At 28.9% G+C, this 24,670-nt stretch overlaps 4 protein-coding genes across 6 annotated transcripts; 3 read left to right on the top strand and 1 right to left on the bottom strand.

Annotated features, from left to right (window-relative positions):
- Nucleotides 1-6,507: 6,507 nt before the first annotated feature.
- LOC105644274 (Cytochrome C oxidase copper chaperone (COX17)) lies at nt 6,508-10,463 on the top strand. Of its 3 annotated transcripts, none has more exons than XM_089724200.1 (2): nt 6,508-6,761; nt 9,984-10,463. In XM_089724200.1, exon 2 carries the CDS (start codon nt 10,027-10,029, stop codon nt 10,267-10,269), a length of 243 nt encoding a protein of 80 aa, XP_089580326.1. In that variant the 5' UTR covers nt 6,508-6,761; nt 9,984-10,026; the 3' UTR covers nt 10,270-10,463. The 3 variants fall into 3 exon arrangements, with proteins under 3 accessions (XP_089580326.1, XP_089580325.1, XP_020538941.1); XM_089724199.1 differs by lacking the exon at nt 6,508-6,761 and adding an exon at nt 8,475-8,739; XM_020683282.2 differs by lacking the exon at nt 6,508-6,761 and adding an exon at nt 8,476-8,812.
- LOC105644273 (uncharacterized) lies at nt 6,755-8,028 on the top strand. Its single transcript, XM_012229570.4, has one exon. The coding sequence runs from the start codon at nt 7,181-7,183 to the stop codon at nt 7,613-7,615; it is 435 nt and encodes a 144-aa protein (XP_012084960.1). The 5' UTR covers nt 6,755-7,180; the 3' UTR covers nt 7,616-8,028.
- Nucleotides 10,464-11,498: 1,035 nt separating the features above from the next.
- Nucleotides 11,499-12,625, bottom strand: MT3 (metallothionein 3). Its single transcript, XM_012229569.4, has 3 exons — nt 12,427-12,625; nt 11,888-11,935; nt 11,499-11,805 (listed from the first exon to the last, which is right to left on the bottom strand). The coding sequence occupies exons 1-3, from the start codon at nt 12,474-12,476 to the stop codon at nt 11,700-11,702; spliced, it is 204 nt and encodes a 67-aa protein (XP_012084959.1). The 5' UTR covers nt 12,477-12,625; the 3' UTR covers nt 11,499-11,699.
- A 5,811-nt stretch (nt 12,626-18,436) lies between these two features.
- Nucleotides 18,437-24,462, top strand: LOC105644271 (uncharacterized). Its single transcript, XM_089724244.1, has 8 exons — nt 18,437-18,669; nt 18,776-18,857; nt 21,248-21,382; nt 21,470-22,495; nt 22,590-22,653; nt 22,744-22,883; nt 22,965-23,276; nt 23,888-24,462. The coding sequence occupies exons 1-8, from the start codon at nt 18,626-18,628 to the stop codon at nt 24,179-24,181; spliced, it is 2,097 nt and encodes a 698-aa protein (XP_089580370.1). The 5' UTR covers nt 18,437-18,625; the 3' UTR covers nt 24,182-24,462.
- The last annotated feature ends 208 nt before the right edge of the window (nt 24,463-24,670 follow it).

Here is a 24,670-nt window from a genome sequence, read left to right on the forward strand (position 1 = left end):
GAGTAATTTGATTAAATTATTTTTTATTTCAAAATCAATAATTATTTGTAAAGTATTTAATATATTTACTGTAAATAAGGACAACATTGTATTACTTCTTCAAATATACAGAACGACATAACAAACCAACAATATTTTGGAACTGAGTACATTTTCTAGGCATTTTTGAGAAATTTTAGAGAGGGATAAGCATCATTAACGGTTTTGTCTTCTTTTTTTTTTTTCGTTTTCAATTTAGTTTTAACTTAATTTGCTGGTGAGTTCAGTTTGATTTTTATGATTTTAGATGTTTGAATTTTATATAATAAGAATGAAATTAAATAAAGGAAAATAATTATTTATTAAAATTAAAATCAGATCAAAATGCAATTAATGAAACCCTTTCAATTAAGTAGATTTTACCAACCCTTTTAATTAATGATTTTGTCAAGAAACCAAAGAATATTGAAATATAAGACAAAGCTTCTTAATGTTTCGGTTTAGTTTTAATTTGATTTACATATCAACTCAGTTTCATTTATAAGATTTTATATTTTTAAAGTTTATATAATAAGAATGAAATTAAATAAAATAAAATGATTTTTTTATTAAAATTAAAATCAAATCAAAGTTTTTAAAAATCCAATGCATTCATTTCAATTAGGTGGATTTTACCATATTCTGTTTAACCTTATTTCCATATACTATATTCGTTCTATAATACTTATCACATTTGTGATTTTAAAAACTAATAAATTCTTTTTTTCCATGTTTATCTTATCAATATAATTAATAATTATTACTTCAATTTAATCGAAACTTTTTTTTCATCCTAATGCAGAGATTGATTCTCTATTCCGACTCATTTTCTTAGAACTAGTATTTAATTAAAAATAATATAATTAATTTATTTAATAATTTATTATAATTTAAATAAATTTAATGATTTTCTGTAAAATTTTAAATATAATAAATATTATGAAACATATAATAACACCTCTCTTATTAGTTATTATCCAACAGCTGTCCATATCCAATATTAGTGATAAACATTTTATCCGCATGACGAGGCATACATGAAATTTATGGCAGTGTCTTCACTCTTTGAGACAAAGAAATAGGTAATTGGGTCCCACCTAAAACATCGGCAAGCTTCTTAGTTTTGGACCATATATTTCATAATGTTTCCATTTGGCTCAACACCATTTCATAATGCATTTTAGTTACCAACTGTGTTATTACGTGGATTTAAAAAAAGATAGTTCTTTTTTTCTATTTAGTTTGTCTCGTACTTCACTTTTTACACAATAATTAATCATTAAATTATTTATTATACTCGTATTAAATTTTATTTTATTTTTAATAATTCTCAGTAATTTTTATTTATTATTTCAATGTATTAATTGTTCGCGTGTTATTTAAGATAAGTATAATATGAAATTATATGAATAAAATTATCCTTTAATCATAATAATTACTACTTTCTTAATCTGTATGAAAATAAAAAGTGAACTATCTTTTTAGTTACCTTTAAGGCTTTTGACACTAACAAACAGTCACCTTTCACTTCCGGGATTAAGAAAGTTAATTAATGCTCCAAATATTATAAAAATAGATAACAAAATCCATATACTTTTAAGGCTTAGTTATTGTTATTCATTTTTTTAAACGTGGTTTAGTCTTCCTAAAACTTCCATTAATATCTAATTGAGTTAAAATTTATTGAGAATAGATAACACTCTGTTTAGAGTAGATTTATAATTATTGTGGATAATAGGTTTAATAAGGATATATTAGGAAAAAAAATTAAATATTATGTTGGAATGACAAATGGCAAATAATTTAAAATTTAAGGAAAACCAAAAAGAGGATAGAAATTTAGCAACGGAGGAAGTATTCCGTAGTGGAAGAATTTGGGGAAAGCTATAAATTAACTATTTAATTAGTTATTGGACTTAGAATGACAGAAAAAGACATTAGTTATTTAATTAGCTAAATTCGAATGGAAAAAAACAATAGACATGATTGTGAAAAAAAAAAAATTAATGAAAAATTAAATGTTAAACTTTAAACTCTAAAAACTAAAAGTTATAGTGTTTGATTTTTTATAAAAAGTTCAACTCCTACAAATTACTGTAAAAGCTATATTACCGAATTCTAAAATTAATAGAGTTAGAGTATTGACTTAGTAAAAAAGCTAAAAGTTATGTCAAAAGCTATTGCTGGACAGAGCTACAGTATTAAAGCCTTGACATAAATACTACCTTTATTGTATTATACCATATGTTGCAATTACACTCTATAGTCTAATATTGTGTTTGAAAACAACTTTTTAAGTAGCGTTAAAAGTTTTGAAACGCTATTCGGTAACGTATTGTTTTGACTAACTTTTAGAGATTATGTTAGCGTTTTGTGAAAAGCTAAATTATGTAACATTTAATTTTTAGTATTTTATGAAAAACTATTCAAATAATTATCAGCTAAACGCTACTAAAACAGTCAATAGCTATTAAAGAACTAATTTTATAGAGCAAACCCTAATGGAAAAAAAATATCTCATTACTTATTAGAATGAAAACTTTATTTTAATAATTCTTAATGAAAAATTAGTAATATCTTTATTAATAATTAACTATCAAAGCTTCAAGCATGCAATATATATAAAATTAATTTATTCAAGTACTTGTACGAAGGTGGGTCTCCATAGGTCCAAAGGTTTTATGACTGTATGTGAAGTGTAACACATGGGCCCAAGCTAACATGATGGACCACTCTTCAGCCTCGGCAATTCACTAATGTTTCTTCACTTGTCATTCAATGTATCTATTTTCGGCTCGTGAAAAATAATAATTCATTGTGGAAAATATTTCCACATAAAAATACATATTTTAAAAAATATACTTATCAAAAAAAAATTATTCTTGTTATTTGATTATATATTAAAATTAATTGAAAAATATTAAAACTTTTAATTAATTAATGACACACATCCACATTGATCATTTATACCATTTTTTAAAATTAAATTGAAATTTTAAAATGCATAATTTATATAACGAGATTTACTAAAAATTTTACGTTTGATTTTCATAAAAATTTATTATTTTTAATTTTTTTTATTTCGTTGTTCAAGTTCTTATTAGCATCTGGTTTAAAATTATAAGAATAAATCATAAGATATTGAGCTTAAATCTTATTAAAAATCAATATTTTTATCTGTTAACTTTTAATTTAAAAGGGATAATGAATGAATTTTCTTGATATCCTAAAAAATAAATCAGGACTGTATATTCAAATTATAATAAGCATTATAGTATTTCTTTTTTATTACAATTGTATACGAAGATAGAAAGTGCATTATTTTATTTTCTCCTACTGTCTAATTTCACTCGTATGATTGGGCTAAAGCCCACTGTAAACTTGTAGTTGGGCCGATTGATTCCTCCACATGCTTCTTTGAAAGGAAATTAAATTATGATGTTCTTAAAAATTATTAAGTTTTTATAATTTAATGAAATATGTTAGTTAAATTTTTTTATTTTTAAAATTTTTTTGGATGATTATTTTATTTGATTATTATTTAATTAAATATTATTTTATTGATAGATGAATTTTGATAAAAAAAAACTTTAATATTTTTTACGTATATTAAAAAGAAAAAGATTGATAGAAAGGAAAGGTTAGTGGTGGACTTTTATACAACACACCAGCTGAAAGAAAAAGAAATAAATAAATTATAAAAAAGCAAAAAGGAAAAATTGTACTACAGGATGTCTCATGGCCAATGATTTATCTTTTTGAAACAAAAATTTGTGATATGTCTTTATGGTTGGTTGATATAATAACATTGTTGCAATTTTAGTTGGGATACATCACAAATTATTAAGGCAAATACATTTTTTCTACATACTTTTGATCGAAGGGAAGCGGATTGCATCTCTAAATAAATTTTATTCGTAAAATTATAAATTTAAAATATAAAATTATTATTTATTATATTGTAATTGTGTTAAGTTTGTTCTGCAACTGATAATACATTTTTCTTTTAAATAATGACTGATGCAAAGAAAAAATTTTAAATAATAATACTTGTAATTATGTTAAATTTGATTAAATTGCCACACTTTTTAAATAATAATAATAACTGATAATATCTTTTAAATAGTGATCGATAAAAAAAAACCAAGTTAAAGAAAAATTAATTAAATATTTATCAAGAAAAAGCAATACCAAACTTGGTGTTGATAGTGTGGTGACCCATGAGAGTCAAATCAACCAATCAAATCTTTCTCAAATTGAAGACATAAAACTACTTTCTAATAAAGAAATCAATCAATAATAGTTGGTATACATTCTAGATCTTCCCAAATAATAATTAAATGTGACAAGATTACCTGCTAAACTATGCTAATTAATAGTTAGATCAGCATTAATTACTTGATTTTACTATTTATAGTTCACTTATCTTTGAATATGGGCTCTCATATATAATCAGTGTCCACATGCTTGTGATATGCACAATTTTAATTAATATTAATTTTTATCATTTAAGTTTAATTTTAGTATTTCACTTTTTATTAAATTCTTTTCTAATATTCATATAATTTTCTTTATGAAAAAATAATTTTAAAACTTGTAAAATTTAAATTTATGATATTAATTTTTTTATTTTAAATGATAAAAAAACACCATGATAGAAATAATAAATGACAATCAATAATAATAATAATAATAATATTTTAATGTGAATTAATTGAAAATAAAAAGTTCCAACTTATATAACAATTAATAAAGGGAGATGAAATGCCAAGCATAGAAATAAATACTAATATATAATATTTTAATAATATAAATTTTTTAAAATTTTTATTTCTCGATTTTTATTAAAATATTTTTAATATTTATATAATGAATTTTTAGATAAATAATTTTAAATTTGCAATGTTCAAATTTAATTTAACAAATGTAGACAATATTTTGTAAATTGTAATTATAATATTAAACCATTTTTAATATATGATAATAAGGTTACAAAATAAAATATTCATTTAGTTAATTCTATTTATTTTTATAATTTGATTTTTTTATATAGTTAAATCAAAATTTATGATTTTGATGGCTATTTTATTTAGTGAAAAAATTTGATTGAGCTAATTATTTATTTAATCATTTATTTATTCAGATGATTATTGTTTCATATATTATTGATTATTATGTCTTAACATTTATGATTTTACATTTAATTAATTTATTGTAATACATACTAAGTGAAGGCTAATTAATTAATTAAAAAATATGCCACGTGTCATTTACTCGAAAAACATACCTTTTTTTGTAAAGATATGCCAAGCAGAAGTCTTATAAAATGATTGCGCCACTTGTCAACTTCTCCGGAAAAAAAAAAAAAAAAAAAAATATATATATATATATATATATATATATATATATATATATATATATATTTATTTATTTATTTATTTACACTAATTTCTGCAATCTTTCAAAATTTTAAAAATCATTAATTGGGATATATTCTGCTTCTTTTCACTGTAATATGCAGTTTAAAAATATTTATTTAACATTACAATTATATTACTTTAAAACTATATACCTCTATAATGTCTAGGATTTAGCAAATTATAATCTGGATAAAAATAATCATAATTTATCAAAAAAAAAAGAAAAAAAGAAAAGCAATTAGAAATTCAATACTAAATATTGAACTTAAATGCATAACAAAATATAGTCTAGTGATATATGTATAACAGTGCAATGAAAATTTATCTATCTACTTCTCATTCCATGTGTATAAAATTGAATAACATTAATAAAATTGTACACCTATTTTTTTTTATCAAAATAAACTTATAAATAACAATAATTATTTTAATCAAATGGTTAACCATTTGATAAATTTCATACTAAATTATAAATTAAAGCTATTATTTTCTAATAAAAGTTATTAATTTAAAATTTATTGGTTTGCATATTTATTTTTATGCTCAGATCAACATCGAGTATTCGGATAAAATTTCTCCAATAATATATTTTATTTCTATGAATCTAATGGCATGTTGATTTATTAATTTAAACTATTTTCAATCTAAATCATATATTCCTTTAAAAAAAAAATCATTTATGTTCTCTACTATTTGCATAAACATCAAGGAAGGTAGGAAACTAAAATGAAAAAGAAAAACGAAAAATAAAAATACAGTAAGTAGAAACTGTAGACCCATAATAAACCCGTGACCCACAAGAGTTGAAATGGTTAGCAAATCCAGCTGAAAAAAGCATGGCATTTCGTCCGGATGGGGGGTTAGGATGTGGGTACGGAAACATCATATACAAAAGCAAACAAATCTCTGTGCATTATTATATATGTGTATATATATTATCAAATTGCTTCCTTTCCTTTAACGTCTCTGCAAACCCACTGTACCCGGACTAAATTAAATCAGAATGACCTAGAAAATGGACAGGCAGATATAATTGATAAATGTAGATTCAATTTTTCTTTTCTCTAATGTTAAAAAAACAAAAAAAATCAAAAAGTGACCCAACAAAAATTATCCACTAATTAAGCTAAATATACCCACCCATAAAGGTGGACATCCAAGATTTTAACTCAGAACTCAGTACTAAAACCCCGTCCCTTCAGTTTCGTATTCATTCATTTCATTGCCCTTTCAGGTTTTGAGTCAGTGGGTATTTTGGATAGAAAGGTTTTCTTTGATCTTGGATCTCTCTTTGTTTCACCGCAACTGGAATTTGCTTTAAAGGTTAGAGCTTTATAGATTTATTTTTGTTGCTCGAATTGTTGGCTGAGTTAGATGTGAGGTATTGTATTGAAAATTAAATAGTTTTTGTGGGTTTGTTTCTTGCGTGATAAATCTTAATCCTTGATTTACATATATGTTATAGTCGGTTGGGCGGATCTTTTTGGTGACTTGATCAATGGGCTTATATGGGATTTTGAGTTTCTGGGTTGTTTATGAAATCCTGGTTTCATGTTTTTGATCCAAATTTTTTCTTTTTATTAAAAGAAGTAGTTTAAGGGTTCCTATCAATTGGGATACTATTTCTCTTTATATAATATGTACAGATGATGATGCATTGAAAGCTCTGGTTTAAAGGCTTTTAATTGTTGAGTTATATGTAGTTTGCTGAATTGGAAAAGAAAGAAACTGTATTTGATCAAATGGGCTCATCTGGGTTTTCCTTGATATGTATGCTTCATTCTTTAATAGCTTTAACTTGCGGGGCTCTGATGGTGTTTTACACAAATGAGGTGTATGTGTTTGGTCATGGGGTTGAAGTAGCTACAAAGCTTAAAGGATCAACACCTCATGACCAACTCTTGATCCAAACTTCTGAATCTTTTTCTGGGTTGCTCTTGTTTGCAATTGGTTTCTTATTATTTATGGTGGCATTTGTTAAGGATAGAGAATTCCAAAGTTTCTTTGCGAAGGGTTGTATATTGCTTCATGTTTCAGTAGCGTTTTGGAGAGTTTACTTTGAGTGGATGCTTGAAGATTTGGCTAATGATTTGCCTAGGCAAGTTGTGGGTGATATTGCATTAGCTCTTTCTTGGGTCTTCTTTCTTGTTTACTCATGGAGAGAGAAGTATGATTAGCTGCAATACTAATTCTTTGTATCAATGGGAAAAGGCCTTATTGAACTTGGTCAGGCTTTAGGGCTTTTATTGAATAAATTTTTAGCTGGATTTGGTGTAACAAGCTGGGTTTTCTCAGGTGGAAATTTCTGGCTTTTTGGTGGAGATTAGATTGTAGATTGTGAATTTGGAGCTAAAGAAACTTAAAGGCGAAGCATAGATGAGATTCTGGATTTTAGCTGTGAAATCTAGCTTAGGATCTTGAAAATGCTTCAATTCTAAGAAAGTGAAGATGGGATTTGCTCTTTGCATATTAGCTTTAAATTAATAAATAACATCATGTGCTGAACTTCCCTGTAAATCGGTTGTATACATGTATATTTGAAGATGAGAAATGTGAATTGCAGAAATGCACTTATTTCTTGCCGTGCAAATTTTTGTTCAAAAGAACATATTTATCTTAAACCCTACAGATCAATTTCTGTATTTTATTTTTTATATATTTCTTATCAGCAATGAATATTTTAATAATAATAATAATAATAATAATAATATTTTAATGTGAATTAATTGAAAATAAAAAGTTTCAACATATATAACAATTAATAAAGGGAGATGAAATGCCAAAGTATAGAAATAAATTGAAACAACCTAAATTTTCATTTTCAAAGAGTTTCCAATTAAATTTAATAAATTGACAGCCTGAAAATTGATTTCAATATTTTAATGCAAATTAATAATACGTAATGTGATAAACCGAACCGAAAAACCAGTTAAAAATTCGAAAATCAAACAAAAATCGAGATTTGGGCTGAATCGAACCGGAATCGGACCGAATCAACCCAAACCATCTAGAAACTCTCTTTCTTTTTACCTCCAACGCAAGCCTCACCTCCACTCCACCGACACTGCCACCGCCGCCACCTCCTCCTCTCTTCTTCTTCTTCTTCTTCTTCTTCTTCTTCACTGCGTCTGCGTCCTTGGCGAGATAGAGCAGCAGAGTCACGCGCCACCTCCAGCCCGATCGGACCTCCTCGCGCACCACCTTGCTGCAGCTCGACGTCGCAGCAGCTCCGCCAGCGGTTCTGCTTCATCCTCGGCCAGATCGCGCAGCGCAACCTCCACCAGATTGCACCATCGCCTCGGTCTGTCGCGCCTAAAACCCTAATCTCCAGTTCTCTTGCAAAAATTGAGCTCTTCTATAATAGCCATTTGAAGGTTTTTCTTTTTAATTTATTTTTGAACTTGTCCTGATTTTCCAGTTAGACTAAATTGATTCAACATACGTAGCTAAATTCTTAATTGGTTTTAACTTGATATCATGATATGTTTTTTTGTCTTTGAGGCGTACTTTTCTTGAACATTGTTCTGTTTCTGTAAAAATTTAAAAGAAAAAGAAAAGTTGTGATTTGTGAATATGTAAATTATTGAATAAAGAGAATGATAAAGATTAAAGCTTGCTGGTAGTCTATATTATTTGAATGTTGGTTGTGATATTTGTTGGTAATGATGCTGGTGGTATTAGTGAGGACTGAAGCCTAATTCAGTTGATTTCAAATTTGGTTGAAATGGAAAGTATAGTTCAAGGCAAAATGCTTAGTTGATGCTAGAAGAGTGGTGGTTGTTACTCCTTAAGATTGGTTCAACACTGTGCGAAGGTGTTTGGATAAAAATGCCTTCTAATTTTAACATTTAAGTTGATGCATTATAAGCTACACGAAAGCAAATGCTGGATTTTTATTTGGGTGACCTCTTTTATTTATTTATTCTCTATGGAATTGTTAAGAAGATGCTTTATCCAATACCTGTTTTTTATGTTAATGAACTTGGTCTTTTGGATTAACTTTCAAACTGCTTACAGAACTGCTTTTACACCATTTTTAAAATTTCTATAAGTTGTTTTTAAACCATGGTTTGAGGAAAGCTAAAACTGTAGCTTTTTGCAAAACTATGGTTTTCTAAGCTCTAAACATTGGAAAAGTGGTTTTCCAAAAGCTGTCTAACTGGAATGCTAAACAAACAGTAGAGGTCACAGCTTGGTCTGAAAGGTCTTCGGTTAGCTGCCTCAATAGTATGATTGCTATCTAGCAGAATAATTTTGATGAGCTGGCAAATTTCTTATCCCCATTCTAGCCAAAGGAGAATTATCTCTAATTGCTTTTGTGAAGTTGATTTGCTAGATGGTTATGTAGCAAAAATATTCTTAATCTTCAGCATATAAGTTTGTAATTGAAAAGGAAATAAAATTGGAGGAACTCATTGTGTTTGTCAGGTGCTGATATGCTGTCCTTCCTGATTATTGAGGGCTAAGTTAGGCTTTTGTTTATTATATTACTTCTTTTATTTGTTTTTATGAGTAATTCTTTGCTTTGAATCTGATGTTTTCCAGCTCTCAATAAACCCTCTTTCAGTAATCTTTATACTTTGTGTCAATGGGTGGCCTGCCTTTGCAAAATGCTTCCTCTACCTTAGCTCTGCCTGGGTCAGAGCAAAATAAGGGTTCAGCAATCACAACATCTCTACCAGAAACAAAGCCAAAGAAGAAAATATGCTGTGCCTGCCCGGAAACTAAGAAGCTGAGAGATGAATGCATTGTAGAGCATGGTGAATCTGCTTGTGCAAAATGGATTGAGGCTCATCGTCAATGCCTTCGAGCTGAGGGATTTAACGTTTGAGATTGATTTATATGGTTGAGGTTGATAAACTGATACGATTTTGGGACATTGCATACTTATGAAATTACATATACCATACTGTTGAGGAATAAAACAAGAAAACGGAAGCTTTTCTTGACAACAACATTTGTTTTACCCCATTCATTTTATTTAGCTATGTGCCAGTTATAGATGAGACCTTAATTTTTGTGTTAGTCTAACCTTGCTCTGCTGATCTTCTGATTTATTTCTTAAGATGCTGTTATGCTTTGCTGCTTACTAATATATGATTATGTTAGATATTGTTTTTAATGGTCAGTGGACTTGGACTAGAGATCAAATGGCACATAAATGTTAAAAATTTCTGAACACATAAATTTTTGTTTTTGATCTTTTAGCTTTTTTTTTCTTGACCTTTTATTTTGAGCTATTACACATGAATTTTTGTTTTGGATCTATTGTTATTATTCCAAAGATATTATGGAACAATGATATACTACAATGCTGCAATTTTAAGCAAGTCCATTGAGGGCTTCCCATAATGGGAGATATCGAACAATCCCAGGTTATCACCTTTAGTCAGTTGGCTGAGGGATCATTTGCTATTTTTGATCTATTAGACCCTTCAAGGTTTCCTGTTCATAGTTTACATTCTATTTATTGATTCATCAATGGGTATAGAATAATTCATCTTGTAAAGTTAAAAAAAAGAGAGGGAGAGAGAGACTATTAAAATACTTTCAGGATAAAATAGGTTAAAAGAAAAATATAAGATTGTAATAAGGTCAAATTTGAAGTTTGGGTGGGTGGTGCTGTGAATGGTTTTTTTTTTTTTTTTGGTTCCTTAATTAATTATGAGATATTTATACATAATTTTTGACTATCAGCAAATAGTTGAGTTCTGATTCTTAATTACCCATTCTATCTTAAAATATAATTTGTATATAATTTTTTTTATGATTATTTATTCTAAAATATAAGTCATTTTGAGAATTTTAAAAAATAATAGATGATATTTTTCTAATGTCACCCTTATTTATATTAGATAAAACAACTAATTTCATAAGTTTATTTAAATTAGACATAGCAACTATTTTTACAAATTACTTTTGATTTTAAAATAAAAAGTATTTTATTATAATTTAGGAGAATTAATTGATTATTTAAAAATGAGTTATATTTTTAGGAGTAGTCGGGTGTGTTGGTTGCTTTTACTAATAATTACAAAAGATGATAAAAAAGGGCAGATGTATACTAAGAGTAATTCATTAAACCACACAAGAAGCCATAGATATGGCCATTACACAAGGTATGCAAGGAAACAGAGACATGGCTCTTTCACACATTTCACTTCACACCCACATGTATTTTAACAGGAAATACAAATTATTTAGCACAATTACATTATTAGTAAACTCTCACACACCACTCTTTCATTTTTATTATATGCTTCAATGACCACAACCGCAGTCCACACAGGTGCAGCTTGGACCACACTTGCACTTGCCGTCGTTCTCAGCGCCGGCCGGAACATCCATGACAATGGTGGAGACAAAGCTGCAAAAATAAATAAATAAGTAAATAAGTAAAGTAGCAATACAAATAAATATGGATTAACTTTATTAGTTAATTTGCAAACCTCTTCTCAGTCTCAACGATGTCAGCAGTGTAGCTGCTGCCCTTTTTCCTGCAGAATTCAAAGTGCATAGTGTTAATACAATTAATTAAGCCATGCACGAATATTATCTCAGAACTAAGGCCGCTAGTCGAGGTTTATTGAGCTTGAGTTCGACTCAGGTATATCCAATCTTGATTCAAGCTTCAAAAACCAAGCTTTAGTTTGACCCATTTAAGTTGTAAATCACAGATTAGCTTGTTCACAATTTATAGTTGAAAAAATAAAGTTATGGCTGGTTTATATGCTCAGAGTTCTAGCTCGTTGAGCTTGAGTTCCACTCACGTTATCCAATCTTGATTCGAGCTTCAAAAACTAAGTTTTAGCTCGACTGATTTGAATAGTAAATCAGTAGTTGGAAAAATAAAAAAAAAGTTATGCCTTATTTACATGCTTGAACTCAAACTCAGCTTGTTTACAAGCTTATTAACTTGATGGATGCATGTATAAATTAAAAAGAAAAAAAAAAAAGATTAATATTGGATAAGAAACTAAGCACTTACACGCACTGAGACTTGTCAGCGCAGTCGCAGTTGCCGCAGGTGCTAGACATGGTGTTGATGAAAAAAAGAAAGCTTAGAAATCAGTGAATAGGTTGCTTAGCTTAGCTCTGTGTTGAAGCTCCGCAATGGAGAGTAATGCATTTATAGAGATAGGAGAAGACGTGTTGGGACCATTAGGCATGAGAGAAGCACACTCCTCTCTAGGAAGAGTCCGAAGGGAATCTTGATAATGGAGGGAGAAGAGGGTTGCTTCCTTGCTCTGGCCATCTATCCTCCTCTCATGTCAACTTCATTTCTCTTTTTCAAGAAATTAACTCCTTTTTTTTTTTTTTTCTAGATATGAATATTTCTTTATTTTTAATTTTTTTATTCTTCTTGAAAGGAAGATTTTATTTTGTTTATTTATATTTTTGTATTTTTATGTATGCAAAGACTTTTCAGAAATTTTAAACAATAAACATATCAATAATCTATTTTTTTTTTTTTAGAAAAAATATGCTTATTTTTCATTCAAAATTGAAATTATCAAATAAATTCAACCCTATCTTTTCTTTGAATTGATTTCGATCCTGATCGAATCAATTGACAGTTGGCTCTAATCGTAAATTTAAAAAAACGAAATTCGACATCCAACTTGCACAAAATATAAAAAATGTATTTATATATTAATGTTATAAAGATAATTATATTCAGGACATTTAGAGAAATTGAAATCCACTTTTGATATTGGTGATAAAGAATACACGTATATAAAGTCCTAATCTGTGCTTGGCACGCTTTTTAATGAGTATAAGAACAAATTGCTTTACTTCATTTACACGTTCAAAAATTATTTTTAAATGTTAAGTTACTTTTATTTTTGAAAAATAATTTATTTCTGAAAAAATTTAATAAAATAACTTACTTTTTGAAATTGGAGAATGAAATTCAAATATGAATTTATTGTCCAATCTGAAATACACTCAAAATTGAAACTCTAGTTAATAAAATGAAAAATAAATTCATTTTTTCAATTGAACTTATTTTAAAAATTAATGCATACATTTCTTTTTCTTATTTTTTTTTAATTGGACCCAAAATCATGTATCGATTATAACTGAAGATGAAGTTTAAGAAAATTGTTATGGCCATTCATTTTCTTGACTTAAAAAAAAAAAAAAATCAAAGCTTTCCCTTCAACTCTCTCCATAATTCATATAAATCTCTAGCGATATTCAGGGGAATCAAAGGGTGGCTATTCATTAATTTTAAAATTTTTTTAAAATTTATTTTATGAAATATATAAAATTTCACATTTTAACAATAAAATAGTGATTATTTAATATGGTCCTCTTTAATTATTTTTTTCTGATTCTACTACTGGATTGATCTCAAAACCATTAATTTTCTTTCCTTCTATGACCTCTTTTGTTAAAAAAGTTTTGACTAAAGTTGGAATTAATGATTTTATAAAATTTTTCAAATGTAAAATTTTAATAATCATTCAATCAAAATCTTTTCTTAAATTTTTAATCTTTATCTTGCTAAAATTTAATTACTATAATTTATATAATTATCAACCGAATAAAAAGTTAATTTACTTATCAATTCTTACATCTCCTAAGACTGAGCGTGGATAGCTACTTTGATCAGTTTAGTTACATATAGATTGTATTTCCATAAAACGTTAAAAGCTAAACGTTACATTACTTAACTTTCTATAAAATATTATCTTAACCTAGCTAATTCAAAAATTATTTTACTGAACACTATAAAAAATAACGTTTAGCGTTTTGACTAGAGCTATTTAAAAAGATGTTTTCCAATACAACTGTAATCAAATTTTGTATATATTATGTTGTCTTGTTTCATTAAAAAAATAAAGTATTTTTTTAAAGGAAAAAAATAAAGCATCTTTTTCATAATATCAGAGATCGAATTAAACATTATCAACTTCTCATCTTTTACAAGTTTTTGAAATAAAAAATAATAAAATTTATTACAAATCTTGAACACCTAGGAATTCAAGATTTTAAATCTTGAACTCTCATATAGCTTTAATGAATTCAAGAATATTATTTCTAAAATACTTCCAATGAAATTTATATTAGTTTAATAAATTTTACTATCTATAACTTAAAAATATAAATAAATAAAATAAATAAGCAGAATATATTCTGAAGATAACAATCTTTATAGAAGTAAATTATAAAAGGCCACCTCAGGAACTAAGTTCTATACAATGCATGATAGCCATCTTTATGTATAGGAAAGCATGAACAAGTAGAACAATTCTTTTCTTTCTTTCTATCTCCATTTTTTTTTTTTTTGAAAAAAAAATTCCTTTTTTCCTTTTATAAGTTAAAAACTAAATAAAAAACTTTAGAGTGTTGGGATGAGTGGTTTAACACTCTTCCTTTAAGCGATGTCGAATGTTCGATCCTCATAGATATAGTATATACTCGCCGGGAGCATAGACGAAGCTAGAATCTATAAAAGAGAGGGGCAAATTAACTACTATAAAAAAATATAAAGAGACAAAATGGTTAAAATGTCTTAAAAATCCCCTTAGGCGAAGGTTCAACTCTAAATGTTGTTAAGGGAATTTTAAAAAAATAAATAAATAAATAAGAGGAAGCAATTATATCTCTCCTCTAAAAATTGCTCCCAGAGGATACCTGTGGTTTAAAAAAAAAAAAAACTCAAGAGTGGTTATACAATAATTGATTGTGCAAGTGTCTAATGTTATTAAGTTAATTTAGCTTTTTTTTTTTTTTTTTTTGGTCAAAAAAGTACAACCTTACATGCATGTTTTCAATCTGTTTATCCATATTCTACGAGTGGGTATAGATATCATGCTTGTCCTCTTCTTTGCATGTCGAAATCGAGATTTTTGTATGATTGTAGAAAAAGAAAAATAAAAATCTCATTTGACAAAAATCATTTCCAAAACAAATATTATATCACTCATGGTCCTAGAAAATTACTAATTTAATTGCAAAGAAAAGTTTCTATATAGAGAGTTCAATTAAATTAATTACAATTAGTACTTTCCATTTTAGTTATTTCACACAGTCAAGGAAGATCATTGTCGTGCTTAGTGGGGGTAAGTACAAGTGTACAACACATTGAAGTTCCAAAAGTATTTATGAAATAGATGAAATTAATAAATCATCCCTAATAAATTTTTTGCTATTGCTACTCTCACTAAAATCTAATTATTTTTTTTCTAATTTTTACAAAATATTTTAGATGTCTAATGTCGTTAAAGTAATTATTGTGTGGAATAATATTTTTAAAAATAAAAGAAGCAATTTATCAAGTTAAAATTTAAAAGTGGTTGTTTTTATATTGAAACAAATTTTTATTAAAAAGTGGGAGTATTTAGTAAATTTAAAATTTGGAGCAGTATTTCGAAATTTAATAGTTAGCAATTTAAATTTATAATAAAATGTCGAAAATTAATATTTATAGCCATTAGCAATTTGTTCTTTAACAGATAGTCTAATTTTTAATCGCCCACAACTAATTAATTACAGTCACTAAACCAAACAACCTTTTGATTTATTTATATATTAAAACCGTTTAAGTCAATAAATAATAAAATTTCAACTTGAAATCGATTCAATTAGAGAACTCGAGGTTCGAGATTCTAGCGAACTCAATTGAATTTTAATTTTCATACTTGAGTCCAGTTTGAGCACACTTGACTCAAGTTGATTAAATTTATTTACTAAGATGTGAATAATGTAAAAAATAAAGTTGGATGAGCTCAATTGTAAATTATCTTATATATTATGTAAATTTAAAAATATTTGTGAAATTTAAATATTTGACTAAAAATACAAATTATTTGATTTAATTATTATAATACTCGAGTTTGAGTTTAAACAAATGAAAAGAATCAAATTTAATTATTTATATTAAGATTGAATCAAAATAGTTCATTAGTAAGTTATTTGTCGGTGAAACACTTTCAAGGATGTAATTTTAGATTTCAAATCTTGATGTTGCATATAAGATTTATTTGGGATCCACTCCACTTCTGTTAATTCAATTGCCCGTAGGCGTTTTTTTTTTTTTTTTTTCCATTTAGTATAAAAAATTTTTAGCATGAAAAAAAATCCCAAGGTACAAAGTAGTCACAAGGCCCAAGTGCAAGAAAATACTGTAAACCTGACTCACATTGGATCTATCTAGCCCAGCACAGCCCAGCTGCCACAGATCCAACTGCAGGTTGCGATTCAGCAGCATGCCACCATATCGTATGGTCTATAGCGTACAAGAATTGAAAAGAACAAGGCTCTTTGGAAAAAAATTATTCTCCAGGTTTTAATTTAATTTTATTTGAAAATTTGAATGGAATTTTTTTCTACATTTATTTCTGTAAAATAGGAAAATAACTTAATGAAAAATATTTTCCTCGAAAAATATTTTCTAAATGAATATTAATAATAATAAAAATTTTATTATTAAATATGAAAAAAAATTCAAATTATGAAAATCGCCGTTGGCCGCCGACGACCATGGTGGTGGCCGGTGGTGGTAGTTGGTGCTAAATGGTACTTAATTATTTATAAAGTTTGTCCATGTCCCAAAAATATTTTAGTCTCTAAAAACTAGAAAGTTGTTTTCCTTAAAAAAAAAATTAATTTTGCTTTAACCAAAAAAATATTTTTCGTTGACTTATTTCCCTGAACGCCTCACACAATAAAAAATTATAATAAATATTTTCCTAGAAATTATTTTGCAGAAACAAACAGAGTATTTATGTAAAAATTATTTTAAGCACTCATCACTTAATAAAAATAATTTATTTTATTTTAACTATTTTTTTATTGATTTTTGTTCATTTATTTACAAATAAGTAATTTTAAGAAATTAAGATATAAATTATTTTGTTCTAGGAAATAGAACTTAATTATTTCAAGTTTAGAACGACGAAATGGTCACAAAAGCAGTGTGTATATATATACACAATATTAGATTGGTTTTATATATAAAGCAGTCACGTGCTTATTTATGCACAATTTTAATAAATATTAATTTTAATTTTATATTTCACTTTTTATGAAAGTTATTTTCTAATATTCATATAAGTTATTTGTAAATGAATTATTTTAAATCTTGTAAAATTCAAATTTATGATATTAATTTTTTTATCTTAAATGATAAGAATATTATGATAAAAATAATAAATGATAATTAATAATTATAATGATTATTTAAATTAAAATTTTCATTACAAAGGAGAGTAGAAAACCGGAATTAATGAGCAATGCCAAATAGCCACAACCCCGTCAGCGTTTAATGAAAATGGCCTCGATAGCAAATAATTATTGAATTGTACTACCTCCGTTCGATATTACTTATTATATCTGAAATTTTACACTTTTAAAAAAAATTATTAAATGTGTTTAAGTTATAATAAATTAATTATATTATTCCAAATTTAATATTAATTTTCTAAGAAAACCATTAAATTGAAGTAATAATTATTTGTCATATATAAAAGGTAAATATGAAAAAAAATGATTTATTACTCGTTGAAATTACAAATGTGACAAGTATTTTGGATCAAACTATTTTTTCAAATTTGACAAGTATTATGGAATGAAAGTAGTAATATTTTTACATCAAGATCCAGACGGAAAGAAAAGACAAATCAATATTACCTCCGTTCTATAATACTGATCACATTTGAAATTTCACGTCCCTTGAGAAAATTATTAAATTTGTCTGAGTTATAATAAATTATTAAGTAAATAGATTATATTAACTTTACCTTAATATTAATTTTTTAAGAAAATTATTAAATTAAAATAATGATTATTAATTATATATAAAGAGTAAATATAAAAAAATAATTTTATTATCCTTTAAAATTATAAATATAAAATATATTTTGAAACAGATTATTTTTTCGTAGACACAACATCCACAGTATTAAATTTACTTTGACGTGAACATCAATTCCACAGGACCAAAACAATATTAAATTAAAGAAAAAAATAAAAGAAGTAAATGAGACATGCCCTTTGCCTTTAGCACTGCAAGGCGCCAACCTAAAAGGCTAAAGCCCCAAATTGCATAGAAAATCCATTCTCTCCGTCCAAGAAAGCAGATTACTATTGACAAAGCCAACCCAAGCCTACGGCTAACCTGGCCAAGCCGCGTCTCTCTATTACTCTTCACTGGAGCAGAGCCGACCGATATTCCAATGCAGCCGCCGCCGCCGCCGATACACATTTTTCAGAATTCCAAGTCAGTCTATCTTCCCCTTCATTTCTCTCTCTGGGTCTGTCAAAATTCTGTCTTTGTTAAATCTTCCATACGAAATTCGTCTCTTTCTTTGTCTCTCTGGTACCAGGAAGCGACTGTTGATGGACCCTGACGTGATCGAAATTCCGCCTCCGGTTTCTCGCGCCATCAAAGAGCCTAAACTCAAACAGGTACAGAAGAGGAAACCCATTAATAATCGATCTTTATCTTCTCTAATTGTTTCTTTATTTATGATTTATTAAGTTCTGTTAGTTTTTTTGTTGATCATTTCTGTAATTGACCCTCTTTTCTTCTTTATTTGTCGTTTGTGTAAGTTTAATGTTCTTTCTGTTTGTTTGGGAAGTGGGTAGTTTTGATTTTGATGGGAATAGTTGAAATTGTTTTAGTTTAGGAAAAAGGCTGAATCTTGACTGGTATAATTATTGCATATCTCAGTTTAGTTAGACATTTATGTAATATATTGAATAAAATAGTTGAGTTAGGAACAGTGAACATGAAATTTTTAGCTGAACTATTTTCTACTATTTTAGGATTTGTTAAAATCACCTACTGCAAGGATCAGCCTTGGCTCCTGCCCTTTCGTTTTGTTCATGACAAATTATATCCAAGAAAATCCCTTTGTGCTTGCATATGATGTTTGCAATTTTAGATTTCTGATAGATGAAGATGTTCTAGGGTTGACAAGAAATTGGAGTCATGGAGCAGCATCTTGGATTTAAGCTAAGTAGAATTCAGATGTATATAGTTGCAAGTTTAGCAATGGAAGGAGAATGGATGAAAGCGGAGTTTTAATGGATGGTGTTAAGGCATTGTAAAATAAACTTTTCAATACCTAAGCTCTATTATACAAAGAGATGTAGAAGAAAGAAGTGCGTGTGATAATAACACTAAATAGTACTTGTTTTATTTTCTCTAACTTTATACTGGGGGTCAGCCGCGTGCACCAAGGAGACTAAAAGAGTCAGAAGACCCTTTCTAGTTGATTTAAATAAGTTTCTGTAGACACAAAGTACTGTATTTTACGCTTTCTTTGTCTTTGTATAAGTAAGACATAATACATCCATTGCGAGTTTGATTTAAGGAAAAAGCAGGAAAGTGGGGTTAGATTAGATGGTACGCTAGTGCCCAAGTGCAATCAATTCAAATATCTAGGCTTTGTGTTCCAGGAAGGTTCATAGATGAAGATGTCTCTCATAGAATTCAAGTAGGATGGATGAAATGGAGTGCTACAAGTATACTATGTGGTAGGAAAATATCTAACAAAGGTCAAAGGTATGTTCTATTGGATGGTGGTTAGGCCAGTAATGCTATATGGTAGTGAACGTTGGGCACCTAATGCCCAACATGTTCAGAAGATGAATGTTGCCATGTTGCGGAGATACGAATGCTAAGATGGATGTGTGAGGGCACAAGATTGGATAAGATTAGAAATAATTACATTAGGCAAAAGACACAAGTAGCAGAAGTTGGGGATAAAATAAGAGGACAAATTGAGATGATATGGTTATATATTGCTTAGATCCTCACATGCCCTGGTTTGCAAATTTAATGCTTTAGCAATGGAGGGTGCTAAAAAGAGAAGAGATAGACCTAAAATTGTTTGGAGGGAAGTTGTCATTAAGAATCTATAGTCTTTGGATATTAACGAAGATATAACTACAAACAAAATAGAATGGAGGCGAAAGATACATATTGCAGACTCTAGTTAGTTGTTGCCTATTTCATGCTTTATTCTATTTAATAAAATGATCTGAAAATTCCTTTTTAAATTTTTTTACAAAAAGTATTTCAAAATTTTTTTCCAACCTATATTTTGCTTTGCATTGTTTTTAACTTGATCAGAGTAGATATTTGAAACAAAGGATTCATATAACCTACCCCAACTAGTTTGGGATTAAGGCTTGTTGACTTAGTTTTCTATGTAAACACACTTCTTATCACAATATTATCTTTTAATCTTGAAAGTGATAGTCAATGTAATTTTGTTAATGAATGAAGAGATTAAGTAAAGAAAATTGTTGACAAATAGGAGTGGGTAGAAGAGTAGAAGGAGATAGAATGGGGAGTGAAAAGTGTTAAAATCATTTGTGTCAAAGAAAGAAAAGAAAAATTTTGATAAAATCGCGAGAGGCTGTTAGACAGAGAGAGAGAAAAGGGATTGAAGAAAGCAGAAACAAAAAAAAAAAAAAAATGTGAGGGAGAGGGAGAAGAGAATTGGAGAACGTTAGGAATAGCTTTGCTGTGCTCTTAAAATAGAGCAATACCTGGTTCAGTGTAGGCCACGAATGGTTCATTTAGTACTCCTTTTCTGGTGAAAAGCAACTTGTTGATGGTGTAATATCTCATCTAGAATGTTGAGAGTTAAATCAATTTGATAAATCAAACACTAAGAACATAGTCTCATGCCTAATTGAATGCACCTTGCCTAAAAATTTGGAATGGCATCAGCGCTGGGAGTCATGCCTTGCACCCTTGGTGCCAGTTTAAGAAATCTGCCCTTGCAGCAGATCTTATTTTGTTGTCCAGAAGCTGTAAATTCTGAAGAAACAATTTCTTGTAGGTTATACTGCATGAAGTAATAGATGTTGAAAATGATGAAGATTGCCCTGATGTCATGATTCTTGATGAGAAAGCTGACACAAACTGTAAAGGGAAAGCTGTAGGACATAATTCTGATGGTTACAATCAACTAAAGGTATTATGTGCATCAAATAGTTTTCTTCTTTAGATTTGTTTCGTCTGCTTCAATTTTGTCTTTATTTTATGTTTTCTTTTTCTCTAGGATGCTAAGGCCAATTATCTGTTCTTTCAACCTAAAAGCCCTGCTCCAGGATCACATAAGACAATCAGCAAAGATGGTGTTGGTTCTGGCTTGGCATATCGGGACAATTATATTGACATTTCCGATGACTTCACAGATTTTGATGAATATGCATATATACAAGCTCATTTTGATAATGTGGATATTCCTCCTGGTGTGGAGGCACCTATTCCTTGCTTACTGGATTCTGTTCAAAGGAAAAAGACTACTGCTAATGAAAGTGTTTCTTTTGGAAACCAACAACATAAGAATACTCTTGGTCCATGGTCATCAAAACCTGCTGATGTTGGTGAGAAGCAGGCTTCAGTGAGTAGTTCGCATTTCCAAATCCCTGCAGACTCTGTGAGTCATGCTTCTGGAGCAGACCTATCTTCTCATTGGTCATTTCCACAAACTGTCTCAAATAAGGAGGAGCCAACTGCTATGCAACATGGTGGGAGTAGTACAGCTCCCACAAATCTCCAGACGAAAAAGATCCCATTTGTTTCAAGTAGTTCAACTAATTATAATTCCGAATATCGACTGAAAAGAGTGGAAATTCCTCATAGTGTTGTGTCTTTAGGACATTATACTTCATTCGGTATAAATCACCAAGGTGGTACAAATGATCTGTTTTTTCCTAGTTTTCCAGAAAATATGGATAGTTTGAATCAACCTGGTATAAATCACCAAGGTGGTTCAAATAATCTGTTTTTTCCTAGTTTTCCAGAAAATATGGATGGTTTGAATCAACCTTCTGTAGTAGGTCCATCAATGTCTTGGTTCACATCTAAATTCAAATCTACACACACTAACCCTGCAAGTTACCAAAAATTCCATAAGCCATTGCATGCTGCACCTATTCTTTCTGAAGATGGTGTTGCCAGAACTCCAAAAAATGTGAATAAAGGTGATATTCTAAGGAAGTACCAACTTTTTAAGCATTTTGATACTGTGGAAGATCATTCAGATCATCATTATAATTCTAAAGCTACTTCAGTTAAGCAGGTAACTAATTTAGAAGCAGCAATTCATTTCTTTTATGCTTTCTGATCTCATATTCCTTTGTAATTTTAGTGTTATGTTTTTTCATTCTCCCCAGCCGCCCAAGAATTGGGCAAAGAGAATTCAGGAGGAATGGAGAATTCTGGAGAATGATTTGCCAGGTAAGTACTACGCATACATTTTCCATGGATCTTGTGTCCTTTTTTCTGCTCAACTATTTTCTGAGAAAATTTGTTATGTTATGTCAACAGATACTATATTTGTTAGGGTTTATGAATCAAGGATGGACCTATTGAGGGCTGTAATTATCGGAGCAGAGGGTACTCCCTACCATGATGGTCTTTTCTTCTTTGATGTTTTCTTCCCTAGCAGTTATCCCAACGAAGCACCGGTATGTGGTTGAATCGGTGTATGATTATGAATGAAGCTTGTGTAAATTTTTGGTCTCACAGTTTATGAACTCTTTGTGTAGCATGTCTACTATCATTCTGGCGGCCTTCGACTCAACCCGAATTTGTACAGTTGTGGGAAGGTATGCCTCAGCCTTCTTGGCACCTGGCATGGGAACAAGAATGAGAAGTGGCTTCCTGGTGTTTCGACTGTGTTACAAGTACTAGTCTCTATACAAGCATTGATATTGAATCAAAAGCCCTTTTTCAATGAGCCAGGATATGAATATTTGAGTGGGTCACCAAATGGTGAAATGCAATCACAGCAGTACAATGAAAATACATTTATGTTATCACTGAGGACAATGGTTTACACAATGAGGAGGCCACCAAAGGTATGTCTGTTTTTAATCATTCATTCTACCTTTTGAGTTGTCATTAGTTAACCCACATTATTGGAAATATGAAAAAGAAAAATCCACTTACCAGCTTAACTTGTTCTCTTTTTATTTGAATAATCATCTTGTGAAGACATTTTAAGACAAATTAAAGTGACATGGGCAATTTGTCAATGACACCTATGGTACATTGGCATATATTGTCATTTTTCTAAATAAGCACAATTGCGCCAACCGTGTCTGTTACATTTTGGCTGAAATACACTGACATGTACTCAACCATGACCACCACTGCAATTCAAAACCTTGTAAGTTAAGCTTAAGCAAAGAATATTACCATAAATATTCCCTTAAAAAATTCTATGTATGTCGACTTTCGAAGCACAATTTGTTCCCGAAATTAGAAGCTAACTGACCAATTCCAATGGTAACCAATTGTCATGAATAGACTTAGAATTTTGATGCATCTATGATTATCTTGGAGCAAAGTGTTGCATTTGTTATTTGCATTTGCTGGATTTGTGTATTCTGAGAACGCTTAATTGACTTGGTTTTTCTGTTATCTCTGGATACAAAACTAAATAATTGAAAACTGTGGTTGAACACAGCATTTTGAGGACTTTGTTTTGGGCCATTTCCACAAGCACGCTAATGACATTCTGGTGGCATGTAAAGCATACATGGATGGTGCTCAGGTGGGGTGTTTGGTCAAAGGTGGGGTTCAGGATGTTGACGAGGGCGACAAGAGCTGCTCAAAGGGTTTTAAGGACTCTTTACCAGGGTGTGTTGATCTGCTTTTGAAAGCATTTTCGGAAATTGGAATCAAGGACACCGAGTATTTTCAAAATTTAGCAAAAGGAGGGAATACTCGAGCCAATAATCTGCCTTTAGCTGCAATATGAATGAGTTCTTGGTGAGTAGTCAATTTTGAGACATGACGCAAAGCGTCTTAACATTTCTTACTTGGAAATATAGGCCTCTAATTCATAACGCAAAGTTCAAATTCAGTTATGGAGAGGATGCTTTAAACATACTTTTCAAATTGTATAGAGGTATAGATATGGAGAGGAAGATGGATGCTATAAAATCTTATGTAATTAATTATTTACTTAACTAAGATGGTACAGGATTCAGTGTTTATATTTTACAATAACTTGTTTTATTGACATTGAAGCCTTTTGCAGCTGCCTGCTCGTTAACTTTCTTTTAAGTAGTACTTTAATCAGAGGATCAAAATGTTGAGCAAATTCAAGATAAACTAAAAGAATCATTTAATATTTTTTTAATTAGTGTTCAAGAATTATTTATATTTATAGTTTTATCAAATACTGTCTAGTTAGTTGTTTAATCATTTAATTTTTGGTCATTACATTAACAATGGATTTTTATTA

Source organism: Jatropha curcas, chromosome 7 (assembly GCF_041381405.1).
Source record: "Jatropha curcas cultivar XTBG-Jc1 chromosome 7, XTBG_Jcur_1.0, whole genome shotgun sequence".
Taxonomy (NCBI): domain Eukaryota; kingdom Viridiplantae; phylum Streptophyta; class Magnoliopsida; order Malpighiales; family Euphorbiaceae; genus Jatropha; species Jatropha curcas.